General features: G+C 34.0%; 1 protein-coding gene and 1 long non-coding RNA gene across 2 annotated transcripts; one reads left to right on the forward strand and one right to left on the reverse strand.

Annotated features, from left to right (window-relative positions):
* Positions 1–439: 439 nt before the first annotated feature.
* Positions 440–14,269, reverse strand: LOC127880915 (protein O-glucosyltransferase 1-like). Its single transcript, XM_052428416.1, has 10 exons — positions 13,938–14,269; positions 12,121–12,217; positions 11,610–11,750; positions 11,020–11,155; positions 10,494–10,615; positions 9,943–10,102; positions 6,443–6,501; positions 5,408–5,575; positions 5,006–5,062; positions 440–1,750 (listed from the first exon to the last, which is right to left on the reverse strand). The coding sequence occupies exons 1-10, from the start codon at positions 14,074–14,076 to the stop codon at positions 1,621–1,623; spliced, it is 1,209 nt and encodes a 402-aa protein (XP_052284376.1). The 5' UTR covers positions 14,077–14,269; the 3' UTR covers positions 440–1,620.
* Positions 7,903–8,712, forward strand: LOC127880947 (uncharacterized). Its single transcript, XR_008049822.1, has 2 exons — positions 7,903–7,973; positions 8,570–8,712. It is a non-coding gene; the product is annotated as an uncharacterized LOC127880947 (long non-coding RNA).
* Positions 14,270–14,876: the final 607 nt, after the last annotated feature.

The raw sequence follows: 14,876 nt of genomic DNA on the forward strand, positions 1-14,876 counted from the left end.
GCATATCGTCTGAATAACCTGAACATTTTAGTAATGTTTCGCGAAAATCATTCAAACGATTATTTTAATACTGGAAGTACACAAAAAGTAGGCTTAAATGTTTGACCTGAATTAATGACCTTAACCTTCAGCCGGCTTGACTGACTCGTGCTTTGTGCGCATCGTCTCAATACCCGTAACATTTGATGCAAGTTTCATAAATTCCATGAAATGGTACCGGCGAAAAGCAGCGGACAATAGCGTGCTACCGAAAGACTCACGGACGAATGGACGAACAAAGAGTAAAAAACCCAAATATGCTTTGAGGCTGGATACAATATTATTTAAACATTTTTAATTGTAATCTTTTACAAGGAACAAATCTTCTTATGTTAACATTTCCTTTATTGAGATTTATATAATAAATGTAGTCATTTCAAAAGAATATAATATAATATGACAGCAACACGTCTTTGGAAAACCCAAAGGCATCCGAATTTGTAATTCTCTTGTAAAATGCAAGCAAGCAAATGTTCACCCTCAATAGGTTACATGAATAATATTTCAAATACAACTTAAAACTTTTGATTTTACGATTATAAACAGGTTCAAAATTATTTTCTACGTAAAAGTACTACTAATTAAATCCCACATAAATAAAACGTAAAATATAATGAATTATATAACATAAACCCATATCATCCCAATACAAATCATAATAACATAGACAATATCTTTTTCATCGACATTAACATCATTCACTTTCAATATAAATAATACAATTTTTTTAATGGGTAGATATTCTTTCTTTCTGTGTCATAAATGTATGCTATGCAAAAATTGGCTCCATCATTGTGTAAGCATATAATATGATTGTGCTTTCAAACTATCTGTCTTGTATTCGCCCAATATAAATGATCCTGAGAAACACCTATAAATTTAGAAAACCAAACTCATTATTTAAAAGCTAACTTTTGATAATTAAATCTGAATGAAATATAAATACAAAATGCGCATTCAAACTGAACAATGCGCTGTGAAAAAAACGCAGTTAATTAATATATAATAGAGAGTATATAAATGCACATACAATACTAACAACCTAGAAGATAAAAGAGTACATTCAATATAGGTGATGCTAATTATCATCATGGCACTTTCTTGAATATTTAAGGTGAGAAAAATCACAATAAATGTATATGAATAAGTATACATATTCCGGCAAGTGCATACAGCCCCTTTTATTTTAAAATAAGTACACCGATATCATATATAATAAGTTGAACAAGAGATGTGTTTGTCAGAAACACAATGCCCCCTATTGCGCCGCTTTGAAATAAAATTTCAATATAATTATTATCATTTAGCATTTATAAATTATCACCCTTTTAAATCTTATTACTTCCCTTGGATTAGTTTTTTAGACCTTTGACCTTGAAGGATGACCTTGACCTTTCACCACTCGAAACCAAGGTTAAAGTTTTGGGACACACACAATTAATGACAGACAGACAGACGGACGAACAGACAGACAGGCCAAAAACAATATACCCCCGATCTTTCGATCTGGGGGCATAAAAACAGCGCCATGTATACACTCATTGAGATTTTTGGATTTCTTATGAAAATAAATGACAATGGCTACAATGCAAGGAAATCCTGGTTTCTGGTTGGCTTAAATTTCTGCAGTTTGGCATAATTCTTAAGCAATTTCTTCCAGTAACAAGATACGTCCTCCATCCGTAAGTGGTCCCATATAAATTTGCGTCCTCTAAAAAAAAAAAAAGATGTTGTATATTAAATAGCGTCCTCTAAAAAAATCAGAAAAAAAGATCACCAATATAAATTTGCATACTCTAAAACATGTCCAATATTTATCCATTATCGTCCTTTGAAAATAAGCGACAAAAATAACTGAATCATGAAATATGTCCAAATTAAATATACTTACTACATCTAAACAAGAGGGCCAAGATGGCCCTATTTCGCTCACCTTTTTTACAAGGCCTTGTCTATTGCTTATTTGAAAATTCAGTACTCTAGAGCATATTTGATTGGTTCTCTTCTGTTTACTTTTGCAGTGTGGTGAGCATATGATTAATTCTGATTGAGTACTGTCCACCAGCATGTTTTTTTTGCATGCAAATGTTTGTTAGTAATGCTTATTCTACATGTGTTTACAAGGTTTTTGTAAGATTTGGATTTTATGACCAAGATTTTGACCCCACATGACCCAATGTCAAACTTTGTCTAGATATCATTAAAAAAAACCTCCTGGTCAAGTATAATCATTACTGGACCAAAATTATGGCCTCTAGTGTGTTTACAAGGCTTTTGTAAGATTAGACCCAATGACCTAGAATTTGTCCCCACATTACCAAACGTCAAACTTGACCTAGATATTGTCCAGACAAACATCCTGGTCAAGTTTCATCATTATTGAACCAAAACTCTGTCATATGGAGTGTTTATGATGTTTTTGTAAGTTTTGACCTTGTGACCTATATTTTGACCCCTCATGACCAATCATCAAACTTTGCTTACAAAAATTAATATTATGTCCAAGATTCATAAAAACAAAATTGTGACCTCTAGAGTGTTTACAAGTATTTTGTATAATATCATGAAAATGTTGACAATGTAAGGGCAATAATGCTGGCATTTATTATGCGATTTTGCTCATTATCAAACTTGACTGAGATCTTGTTGCCATGTAGCTTCTCAGCAACTTTGATAAAGAAAGCTATAGTGTTTACTAACCAAATCTGGACCGATGGACGACGGACAAAGACAGATCCTTACACCTCACCTGAGCATCAGGTGAGCTAAAAAGTGTTTTTTTCACCGATCTGAGCCATTTTCCAACTTGTCCGAGATATCCATAAAACCAATGTCTTGACTAAATTTCACAATGGTTAGGCAAAAAATGTGACTTTTAGAGTGTTCAGTTCACAAGGTTTCTCTATAGTCATATAAGGAAAACTGCCTCCCCCCCCTGGCGGCCATTTTTTAGACCGATCGGGACATATTTCAAACTCATCTGAGATATAAATAAAACCAATGTTTTCACCAAGTTTCATGATGATTGGGCAAAAAATGTGACTTCTAGAGTGTTCATAAGCTTTTTTTGTTATATAAATATAAGGAAAATGCGCCCCCCCCCACCCCCCTGGCAGCCATGTTTTTCAACGGACCAGAACCATTTTTCGAACTCAACTCTCGTATCTAGAAAACAAATGTTCTGACCAAATTTCATTGTGACTTCTAGAGTGTTCACAAGGTTTCTCTATAGCCAAAGAAGGAAAACTGCCTCACCCACTGGCGGCCATGTTTTTCAACGGACTGGAACCACTTTTGAACTCAACCAACATATCATTAAGACAAACATTTTGACAAAGTTACATGAAGATGGGGCATGAAATGTGACTTCTACAGTGTTTACAAATTATTATTTATTTAGTTTTTTACCTAGTGACCTAGCTAGTTTTTGACCGAGCATGACCCAGTTTCAAACTCGATCAAGGAATCATTGGGACAAATGTTCTGACCAAGTTTCATGAAGATCAGACAAGAAATGTGCCCTTTAGAGTGTTTACAAGGTTTCTCTATAGCAAAATAAGAGGAACTGACCCACCCACTGGCAGCCATGTTTTTCAACAGACCGGAACCACTTTTGAACTCAAACAACATATCATTAAGACAACCATTTTGACAAAGTTACATGAAGATTTGGCATGAAATGTGACTTCTACAGTGTTTATAAGTTTTTTTGTTTTTTTTACCTAGTGACCTAGTGTTTGACCCAGCATGACCCAGTTTTGAGGTATCATTGATACAAATCTTCTGTCCAAGTTTCATGAAGACCGGACAAAAAATGTGGCCTCTAATGTGTTAACAAGGTTTCTCTATAGCCAAATAAGGAAAACTGACCCGCCCACTGGCGGCCATGTTTTTCAACGGACCGAACCACTTTGGAACCAACATATCATTTAGACAAACATTTTGACAAAGTAACATGAAAATCAGGCATGAATGTGACTAATACAGTGTTTACAAGGTTTCTCTTTTTTTTTACCTAGTTACCTAGTTTTTGGCCAGGCATGACCAAGTTTTGAACTCGACCGAGGTATAATTGGGACAAAGCTTCTGACCAAGTTTCATGAAGATCGGACAAGAAATGTGGCCTCTAGAGTGTTTACGAACAAATGTGGACAGATGGACAGACGATGGACAAAACCGATCACAAAAGCTCACCTCAGCAATCAGGTGAGCTAAAATTCAGCAAAGATGTGATAAATGGTGCCATATACATATACCATATACATGTACCTCTAAGAACATGAGGAAGACATAAATGAACTAGAAGTGGTACGAGGTTAATCTGTTAAGAGGTGCTATGTTAGTCTACATCATCTAAAGATTATGAGTGATATTTAAATGATAAGCCATCGCATAAACATGTGCATCCTCCCAAAATCAGGAAACATGCCAGTTAATGGTGCTGAAAAGTGGAAAATTTTTATCACTGGTAATGACTTAATTGAAAATGTTACAATAATTTTAAGTTGTTTTATAAGTGTTTAGATTTTGCTTTAAGAAAAATCTTGTGTTTAGATTTCGCTTAAATAAAAATCTAGTGCATGATTGTAAAGATTGTTGTGAAGCTATACGGATTATAAGATTTTCAATGATCTGAAAATAGGGCCTGTATTCGCCAACTGGTTCTTCGACATAAGAATAAAGAATAGACTTAGAACAAGAAAAGTATGCACAGTGTTTGAGTCTTTACAGTCTACCACTGTTGATTTTGCCATAAACAAAGCATTCTTCATGAAGAATGATGTAGATATAGCACCTGTGATTAATTCCAAGTTAATTTGACTCTGAAATAAAGCAGCTCTTGAATATCCAATTTAAAGAATATTCTTTATGCAGTCTAAGAATTGGTTGGTGAATACGGGCCCAGATGTGTAATAAAGAAAAACTAAATTCATTCAAGTTTTGCAATGGAGTTAAGAAAATTTACCTTTTAGCTATTTCATGAACAACGTCATCGTTTTCTTTAGCAAATTCCAAAAGTTCTCTGAAATAACAGGAAACAATAAACTGACTTAAAGCTGCAACTTTGTGGACAAGGAAATGGTTAAAATATGTTTTAAATCTTGTAATAAAAGTTGAGTCATTAAAAAAATGTATTCATCAATCCATTGATCATTCCTGGATGCGGATGTGAAACATCTACCATTATAAAACTTCCTTAATTATTACTATTTTTGATAAGTGTCTTGTTTTCAACTGTTCACAAAATTATTTATGGGTGTGTTATGCATCAATAAAGTTAATTTAACACAATCAAGCAATTGCAAGTCATAGAAAAGACAAGAAAATGGTTGAAATGATATCGACAACATAATTCCCAATAACTTACTTTACATCACTAAGATCCTGTTTGACAGGTATATAATGGACCCAGGGTTTCATGGCCGGATAGAAAAACTCCAGCCACTCTTCTCCAACATGGAACACCACCGAGTCGCACAGGAACAAATGCTTTAAGCGAAAACTGGCTGCCACACCACGGAAATTGAACAGATACCTGAAGTGAAAATTTACACATATGAGTTGTGTTCTGAGAAAACTGGGCTTAATGCATGTGCCTACAGTGTCGTCCCAGATTATTATTATTATACCGGATTTATATAGCGCCCTTTTCATGCAAAAGTGCACGTTCAAAGGCGCTAAATTAGCATTGCAGTCCACACAGGCTAATCAGGGACGACACTTTCGACCTAAACTTGATTTGCGGTAAGCAGGAACTTCCTTGAAACTAAAAATACCATAAAAGCGGAAAGTGTCATCCCTGATTAGCCTGTGTGGACTGCACAGGCTAATCTGGGACAACACTTTACGCACATGCATTAAGCCCAGTTTTCTCAGAACAAGGCTTATATAAACAAAGTGAATCTTCAGCTGCACCAGCAGTAGAGAAACCTTTATTATAGCATGTTGTACTTCATTAATGACAAGGAACAAATTGCCCATCAGTGTGACACAGAACAAACACTTAAATACCATATAACAAATTATCATCAAACAAGTGCAACAAAATCTACCTTTGTGCCATTATTGATGCAAGGTAGTTAAATACAGAAAAATATCAATAAGATAAAGTCTTATATCAATATGACTCCAATACTTTTTAATGAGAGAACAACTAAAAATGATATTGAGCCTCGTTCTGGAAAAACTGGGCTTAATGCATGTGGACAACACTAATCTAGGTTTTTTCTAAAAAGAGACCTCCATGAAACAAACAATTCCATAAAAGCGGAGAGTGTTGTACTTTATTAGCCTGTACACACTGCTAATCTTGGAGGACTCTTTACACACATGCATTAAGTCAAGTTTTCCCAGAATGATTCTCATTTTACTAAGATATAGTCTAGTTTGAAGACTGCCCTACTTGTAATCACAATGTTGTTCTAGTCTTATCTCCTCGGCTGGTTCCTTTCCCAACGTATCCTGTATAATACAAATAACACACATCAGTCAGTTATCATTTGGCCTTATGGTCCAAAAAGTGATCTCTCTAATATTTGGCAGGTGAAAATGCATGCTTTACATTACCATTAGCTGAACATTTGCGACTAAAAAGTAATAAACAGCTGCGCCATGAGCGCATGATACGCCCGTCGTTCGCCAATGAAGTAGTAAGGTAATAAATAACCCTTTGAATCATTTTTTTACTTCAGTTTATTTGTATTTGAATACATGGTTTATTTTATAAGTACATGAGCATGGAGCGCCGTCTCCTTGACATTCATACCATATCTTTTTTTGAGTATATGTATGCATTTCTTTAGAGGATATGGAGTTGAAGTAAACCTGTTATAGATATTTTGACCAATAATAAAAGAGAAATGTAGATGGGTAAGTGGTAGTGTACAATCGGAATAGAAAAAAGCTCACCTTGTTCAATTTTTCAGGGATACTAAAAAAAAAAAAAAAAAAATCCATCGAAGGATATTTGAGCTACAGTAGGACATTCAATGAAATCACGAAATTTTGACGAACAAAGTCCCATAACTCTGGAACGACAATTCAGAATTCCGTCAAAAACGAAAGGGGATCAGGGTTTATCAATATTAAGATTGTGTTGAAATTTGAAAAAAATCCATCGAAGGATATTTGAGCTACAGTAGGACATTCAATGAAATCACGAAATTTTGACGAACAAAGTCCCATAACTCTGGAACGACAATTCAGAATTCCGTCAAAAACGAAAGGGGATCAGGGTTTATCAATATTAAGATTGTGTTAAAATTTGAAGAAAATCTGTCAAAGGATATTTGACGTAGCGTACGACATTAACAGACGGACGGACGGACGCGGGGTATACCATAATACGTCCCGTCATAGACGGGCGTATAAAAACAATTTCTTTGGCATGTGTTCTTATTGTGAGGGATTTCGAATAAAATCTAGAATGTTCAGCTTGATTTATCAACAATTCTATATCCTTTGCACACCTGTAACATATAAGAACGTACACGTTTTTTCTCTCCTCAAAACCGGGTCTATTTTTACAGTGAACGACTACAACGTTGAAGAACGCATACAAATTTAGTTGTTTCAAAACCTGACTCCTATTAAGCGTAGGAACCCTGAAACTTTTTTTCTTAAAAAATACAATTATCAATGTTTGTAAATGAACTGAAACTTAATCAAAGACAAAAATTAAAAAAGACTGCAGAGTTCGAATGTTCAATATACAGTCTGTTGACTATAAACTTGTCAAATAAAGTTTCGACCATTTATGGTTAATAATTGAGAGTTAAAATCAATAAATATTTAAATGCTCAAAATTCATCTTAAAAAGCAAATGAGTGGTATTTTGAAAACAATGATTTTCTGTCATGTTTGTTGTATAAACTTAATAAAGAGCTGCGCCATGAGCGCATGATACGCCCGTCGTTCGCCAATGAAGTAGTAAGGTAATAAATAACCCTTTGAATCATTTTTTACTTCAGTTTATTTGTATTTGAATACATGGTTTATTTTATAAGTACATGAGCATGGAGCGCCGTCTCCTTGACATTCAACAAAGTCCCATAACTCTGGAACAACAATTCAGAATTCCGTCAAAAACGAAAGGGGATCAGGGTTTATCAATATTAAGATTGTGTTGAAATTTGAAAAAAATCCATCGAAGGATATTTGAGCTACGGTAGGACATTCAATGAAATCACGAAATTTTGACGAACAAAGTCCCATAACTCTGGAACGACAATTCAGAATTCCGTCAAAAACGAAAGGGGATCAGGGTTTATCAATATTAAGATTGTGTTGAAATTTGAAAAAAATCCATCGAAGGATATTTGAGCTACAGTAGGACATTCAATGAAATCACGAAATTTTGACGAACAAAGTCCCATAACTCTGGAACGACAATTCAGAATTCCGTCAAAAACGAAAGGGGATCAGGGTTTATCAATATTAAGATTGTGTTGAAATTTGAAAAAAATCCATCGAAGGATATTTGAGCTACAGTAGGACATTCAATGAAATCACGAAATTTTGACCAACAAAGGTAATAAATAACCCTTTGAATCATTTTTTTACTTCAGTTTATTTGTATTTGAATACATGGTTTATTTTATAAGTACATGAGCATGGAGCGCCGTCTCCTTGACATTCAACAAAGTCCCATAACTCTGGAACAACAATTCAGAATTCCGTCAAAAACGAAAGGGGATCAGGGTTTATCAATATTAAGATTGTGTTGAAATTTGAAAAAAATCCATCGAAGGATATTTGAGCTACGGTAGGACATTCAATGAAATCACGAAATTTTGACGAACAAAGTCCCATAACTCTGGAACGACAATTCAGAATTCCGTCAAAAACGAAAGGGGATCAGGGTTTATCAATATTAAGATTGTGTTGAAATTTGAAAAAAATCCATCGAAGGATATTTGAGCTACAGTAGGACATTCAATGAAATCACGAAATTTTGACGAACAAAGTCCCATAACTCTGGAACGACAATTCAGAATTCCGTCAAAAACGAAAGGGGATCAGGGTTTATCAATATTAAGATTGTGTTGAAATTTGAAGAAAATCTGTCAAAGGATATTTGACGTAGCGTACGACATTAACAGACGGACGGACAGACGCGGGGTATACCATAATACGTCCCGTCATAGACGGGCGTATAAAAAAGATATGCATGGAATGTTTATATAACAACGTTTTGGCAAAAATGATCAAATCATACAACGGATCATGTGTAATATTGTCTATGGATCTGTATTGATTTTTTCAAAAATACGTTTTTGTACGTTACAGAGGTTTATTTGCTATTGACAAAGTTTGTAAAAATACGTTACAGTTCTTAGTATTCTCATGCACTTCATTTTTCAGTTGTATAAAAGCGTAAAAATACGGTAGAAACCGCCATGGGGCATCCCTTTCTTAAACAAATTATGAAGTATTTAAGCAGATAATTGTTTGACAATAAACAACTGTGACGGGTAAAAACGTATTTTAGGCCCGATTTTCATTGTGAACTGTAAAATGTATTTTAAAAATCGTGAAAATCCGTTGCAGTATTGAAAATTGTGAAAAACGTGCATGTTTAACAACATTGTAGGTGTTACCTTTTAAAAAAGCCCTGGTTCTGAGAAGATAAAAACGTTTCAATATGCTACAGCGTTTCGCTGCGAAAATCGACCAGGTGCCTAATGGATATATGGCGATTTTTTTTTATTCACGTTTAACCTCCAATTACTGACAATTAAGTTGTTGCCCTTATTATGAAAGTACTTATAACATCAGGAAAGACAAGTTAAAGACTTCAGGCAAAAATAAATTTCTCAAAAACGTGGGGTGTAGGCCAATATTTAAGCCCCAATTTAAAACTCACAAACTTATTATGGTAAAATGTAAGTCTTTAATGAATACTTCTAATGACTTCCAGGCTTGGTTTTTCGTGTACTCTGCATCCACTAAAGAAGGTTCTGACCGTGACAGACGGACCAGTGGGTCACGTTCCGAACTCGTACGGGAGCCTCGGAAGAACCCCTTGTTGTGTTTCTTTTCCCAGGGCCACTTTTCAGCAGCTCTATGAATATACCAATTTATATTTCATTACACAATGTTCATCAAGAGCACATAATTGATTGCCCTTGAAGGCATTTCGCTAAGTTTTGAGCATGTATGCATATTCTCATATTACAGGTATTGTGTATGGAGACAATTCTATAAATTTCCTTCAAGTAATACTGTTACTGTTACAACAAAATATGAATGTCTTATATCAATATTTTGCTAATTTGTTCATATTTACATCATAACAATGAATAATTATTTGGTATCTTCATTAAAATGAACGGAAATTGAAGTTTTTATGTACGTTAGCAATTACACAACGTTTGTATGTAATGGGAAAATAATTAAATAATAAGAACTGGTCAGCAAAATGTAAAACCCCAAAAGCCTCTCCCTATACTAACTTTGGTATGATTTCTCTCTGCTCATCCCACCTTCCCAGGCCTGTGGGGTAGATAGGCCACACTGCCGGACCCCCCTCCCAGAATGTCCAGGCTGGGTACATAATGTCCCAACTCTGGGAGTCCTGTAACAAATTTGTTGTCTGGGGTATATTATTTTTATTTTTTCTCATCACAATAATTAAGGCATGTACACGAACTAAGTCTTTCTTAACAAAATGATTCTTTTTCAACTCATTGATTTGGTCATGTTTCTTAAAAAAAATATTGTTTAACATAATGATTAGGACATGAATATGAATGAAGTCTTTCAGATTCTACACACAATTATTTGGCCATGTAAATGTATAAAGTCGTTATAAACATGATGATATGACCATGTATAAAGTGATTCTCATTAAAATGATTTTGTCATGTATAAAGTTATTGTCATCATGATGAATACCAGCACAATCAGTGATATATAATAATTACAACGATCTCAATAATACTTTCCTAAAATCACTACTTGGCATAAAATAAAACTCACCACTTTGCTAAAGGAGAACACTGGCAGTGGGTCGTGAAACTTGGGTGACTGGGGCCAGTCCCTGGTGTTCAGTATGAATTCCATGTCTGGCAGCTTCTTGATGATCTCTAATATGAAATGCTCCACTCCACTGCATCTACAACACAGTAAACCATACCAATATAGAATGAACTGGAAAATTGTTCAACTTGACCAATTACACAGTAACTTTAACTAATGAATACAAAATACAAAGTGGCAGTTTTTTTTAATACAACCTTCTATTTGCTGCAAAATTAAAGTTGAAACAGCATATAATCTAAGTTTAAAAATATTATTACCACTTCTTCTTAACAAAATCTCTATCTACCTTAATTATCATTGCCTGACGCTACATCTAAGCATAATCACAAAGGTATTTGTGTATTTGTATTTTTAGCAGAACCCTTATCTCACCTGACTTGAGCAGAATCCTGCGAATTATTCTTATTATAATCCCCTGACTGTGACCAAGAGCTCTAAGCATAATCCTTGAATACTCTTATTAAGATTATTATTCAGGTTAATCACTAACATCCCAGGCATAGCATACTCCATGTCACTATCAATACCTTGCTGGGAACATGCAGTCTTTCTCTCGGTACAGTTTGTGATTGATAATCTGGTAGTGCGTTCCTCTGGGCTTCGCCGCCTCAAGTTTTTCTCTGGAGATACCGTCCTTGACCCACACAGAAAGGTCATTGTTGATCACACTGAGAATGAAATAGTTACATAAATGCATCATAATTATACACAAATTATTTGTGAAAATGTATGGTATAAATGTATTTGGTATTTAACATATCTTTTTTAATTTAACAGGGGTTTTTTAACATTAAAAATGAAGATAATTATTCAAGTAAGAAAACCTAGACATTCAATTTCAGTATCATAGTAATTGAAACAGTTTTGCACAATTTATATGAGGACAGTAATGAGTTTATTAATAATTGCAATAAATGATAATAATAATAATTCAGCAACATTATTGTAATTATTATTTGAAAATAATAATAAGTAAATGTATATTTCAATTCAAGGCCAATACTTAATTTTTTATTTATACTGAAAAGAAGATCCTACCTTTCATGACAACTGCATCCTTCCTGTGTACACTCCTGGTAGTGGGACACTGCCTGCTCAATTTCTCTCAAGTATCTATCCCATTTCTTGTTTGATGCTTAAACATATTAATATTACACATTATGAAAAACATATGGAATTACTTAATATTATTGAACTTATCCAAGTACTCAACTTCTCTTAATGAAATTAAGTTAAGTATTTAGAACACTAGAACATACAACACAAATTGTGTTTGAAAAAGTATTTGACATGTACATACATGGTGATTTTTGTCCAATTTTCAACCTGTTAAAGGCAGTTTCCCAATAGCAAAAAAGTAACATTTTCCCCAAAAATGTGACAAAATTTTCCCAAAAATGATGCCAAACTTGTCCAATGAACTCAACAATTGGTTCATTGAGTTAATTTTACAGTGATATAATTATAAGTCAGTACACTTAGTAATATAAATTTAAAAATGCAGGTAAACATGCAACTAGTTGCAATAATCCAACTCCCAGCTATATTGACCCTCCGGGTTGCTACTCATAAAACCTCAGAGCATTCAAGAATAACTAAACATGCAACATGCTTATACAAACAATTTGAATACTGTTATTTACAATTAGTGCTGCAACAATATACCGGTGTATCGGTATATATCGCAATACGCAATTCGCATATTGTATTGCGATACGATTTTCATCATACCGGTACGAACATATTACAAAAATTCATTCACATTTCGTCCAGAAAGCCATTCGAAATAATGATAACAAGGTAAACAAAACAAAGCAGTGTAAAAAAAAATTCCGTAAAAATAGCATTCTGAAAGTGTATTATACGGAGTAGCGTTGTTACATCGGAGCATTCGTTCGATGCTTTTGAACAGATTATCGTTGAATTAATTGCGCACAGCTGTATATGTTTTGTTCGATTCTGAATTGAGCATTATTAAATTTGTATTCCGAACTTCGGAATTACGCTTCCAAATTTTAATGCTAATGCGACAATAAAAAATTCTAGCGTCAAATAAAAAGTGCTTTATCCTTTGTCTCAATAAAAAGCGCGCGAAAATTATATAGACATGTAGAACGTGGCATGGAAAGTATGGGTGTATTTTGTGTTGTATAAAAACGGGAACATCACGTCAGGTGAATTACGCGTGATTAGTGGAAAAAAACACCCCAGTTAGACGTTATTTCATCACATCTTTAAATAGTAACGAATGCCAAAATGTATTTGATACTTAAGAAAATTTGCGAATGTTTGTGTTTCTTGTTATTCTTGAGCACATTTATAGCAAATATATACCAGAATTTGCTTTAAAACTGGAATATATGGGATTATCAGGTAATTGGCAAGTTATAATTTTGGTACAAGTAAGCAATATATTGCGATATATTGCAATACAGGTTTTTGAACTAACAATATATTGCAATACGGTTTTTGGCGTATTGTTGCAGCACTATTTACAATGATATTAATAATGTCTCATTTTCCCAAGTTCATGGTGTATCACGCTATTTTTCCCTGTCCAAAGGGTACAGGCTGTGAAGTATAAAGCATAAAAAATCACTGATACATGTATGTGGGTTGAGATATAAGAGGATGGCTGAATGTCATTCCAAGTTTCCAACAGCAAAAAATATTTTACTATATTAAAGATTTAAAAATAATGTATAAAAACATCAAGAACTCAATAAATTTAGGTCATAAAACTGCTGCAAAAAGTGTAAGGTCAGGTTGACTATGGTAAAAAGTAAGTTTACTATTTGAGTGTCTTTGTCGTCTTTAATAAGCCCTGCCGCTTTCACGCAACACGATTTAATTACCTTTATTATATTTTGATTTACTGTGGTCTGTATTTGGTGGTGCTGTACATTTTTCACCGCCGTCGGCCAAACATTTATCGTCAATTGCAGTAACAAAGGAGACAACCAGGAAGAAAAACGCTAACGTGTTTACTTTCATTTTTAGCTTTTATCCTTTAATTGAAGAGTAATCTAAGGGCAATAATTATTGTGTTTTCAATGACGTAATTAAAAACCTTTAATGTTTATGCTTAGTTGTATTGAAATGGAAAGAGGTGTTTTGATTGAAGTTAAGCGATATTTATCTAACATATTTAGAAAAAAAAGTATTTTTAATCCTTTTGAATTAAGTGCTCAGACAGTCTAATAACTTCGCCCTTTAGTTTATAGCAACCTGACATTGTGTATCAATATCCCGGTGTGAACAGGTTTCGGTGTTTACCAAATATGTGGTATATGTCTACCTGATTTACAGAATTATTCATAAATGAGTTGCGTGACACATTTGTTAAGTTTAATTTATTGAGTGACACGATGAAAACACTTATCGACGGAACTATGTTTCATGAGTGCGTTTGAATAGGTTACAATACACCAAGAACAGTTCACTACAGTAATGGAGATAAAAATTGTGTTAATTACCAGCGGCAAATTGAACACGTTCTTAACAAAAGGTGTTGCTGAATACACATTCATGAATACCTAGTTTATGGGGGAAAATATATATGACATAAGTGGAACATGCAATGCGGGGATTTTTTTCGATTCGAGATCTAAAATAGTATAAGCAACGTTGTCAACAGGCGATGCGGGGGTACAGGATTTGGGGTTTGGTGGGCTGATTATACAAATATAATGAACGGGTTAAAACAGAACTCTGAAACAAATATAACATGAGAAATCGGCACAAAATCGCATGTAATTGTATTTTTAAATACCGAAATGTTATATAAATATAAT

This window comes from Dreissena polymorpha, chromosome 5 (genome assembly GCF_020536995.1).
Source record: "Dreissena polymorpha isolate Duluth1 chromosome 5, UMN_Dpol_1.0, whole genome shotgun sequence".
Classification (NCBI taxonomy): domain Eukaryota; kingdom Metazoa; phylum Mollusca; class Bivalvia; order Myida; family Dreissenidae; genus Dreissena; species Dreissena polymorpha.

Bases quoted from the DNA above. Each gene is read 5' to 3' on its own strand.
- LOC127880915 (XM_052428416.1), bottom strand. From the start codon at position 14,076: ATGAAAGTAAACACGTTAGCGTTTTTCTTCCTGGTTGTCTCCTTTGTT. The intron at 11,156-11,609 runs GTATTGATAGTG...ACTGTGTTGTAG, and splicing joins GACTGCATGTTCCCAGCAAG to ATGCAGTGGAGTGGAGCATT. The intron at 5,063-5,407 runs GTAAGTTATTGG...CTGTTATTTCAG, and splicing joins CAGGATCTTAGTGATGTAAA to AGAACTTTTGGAATTTGCTA.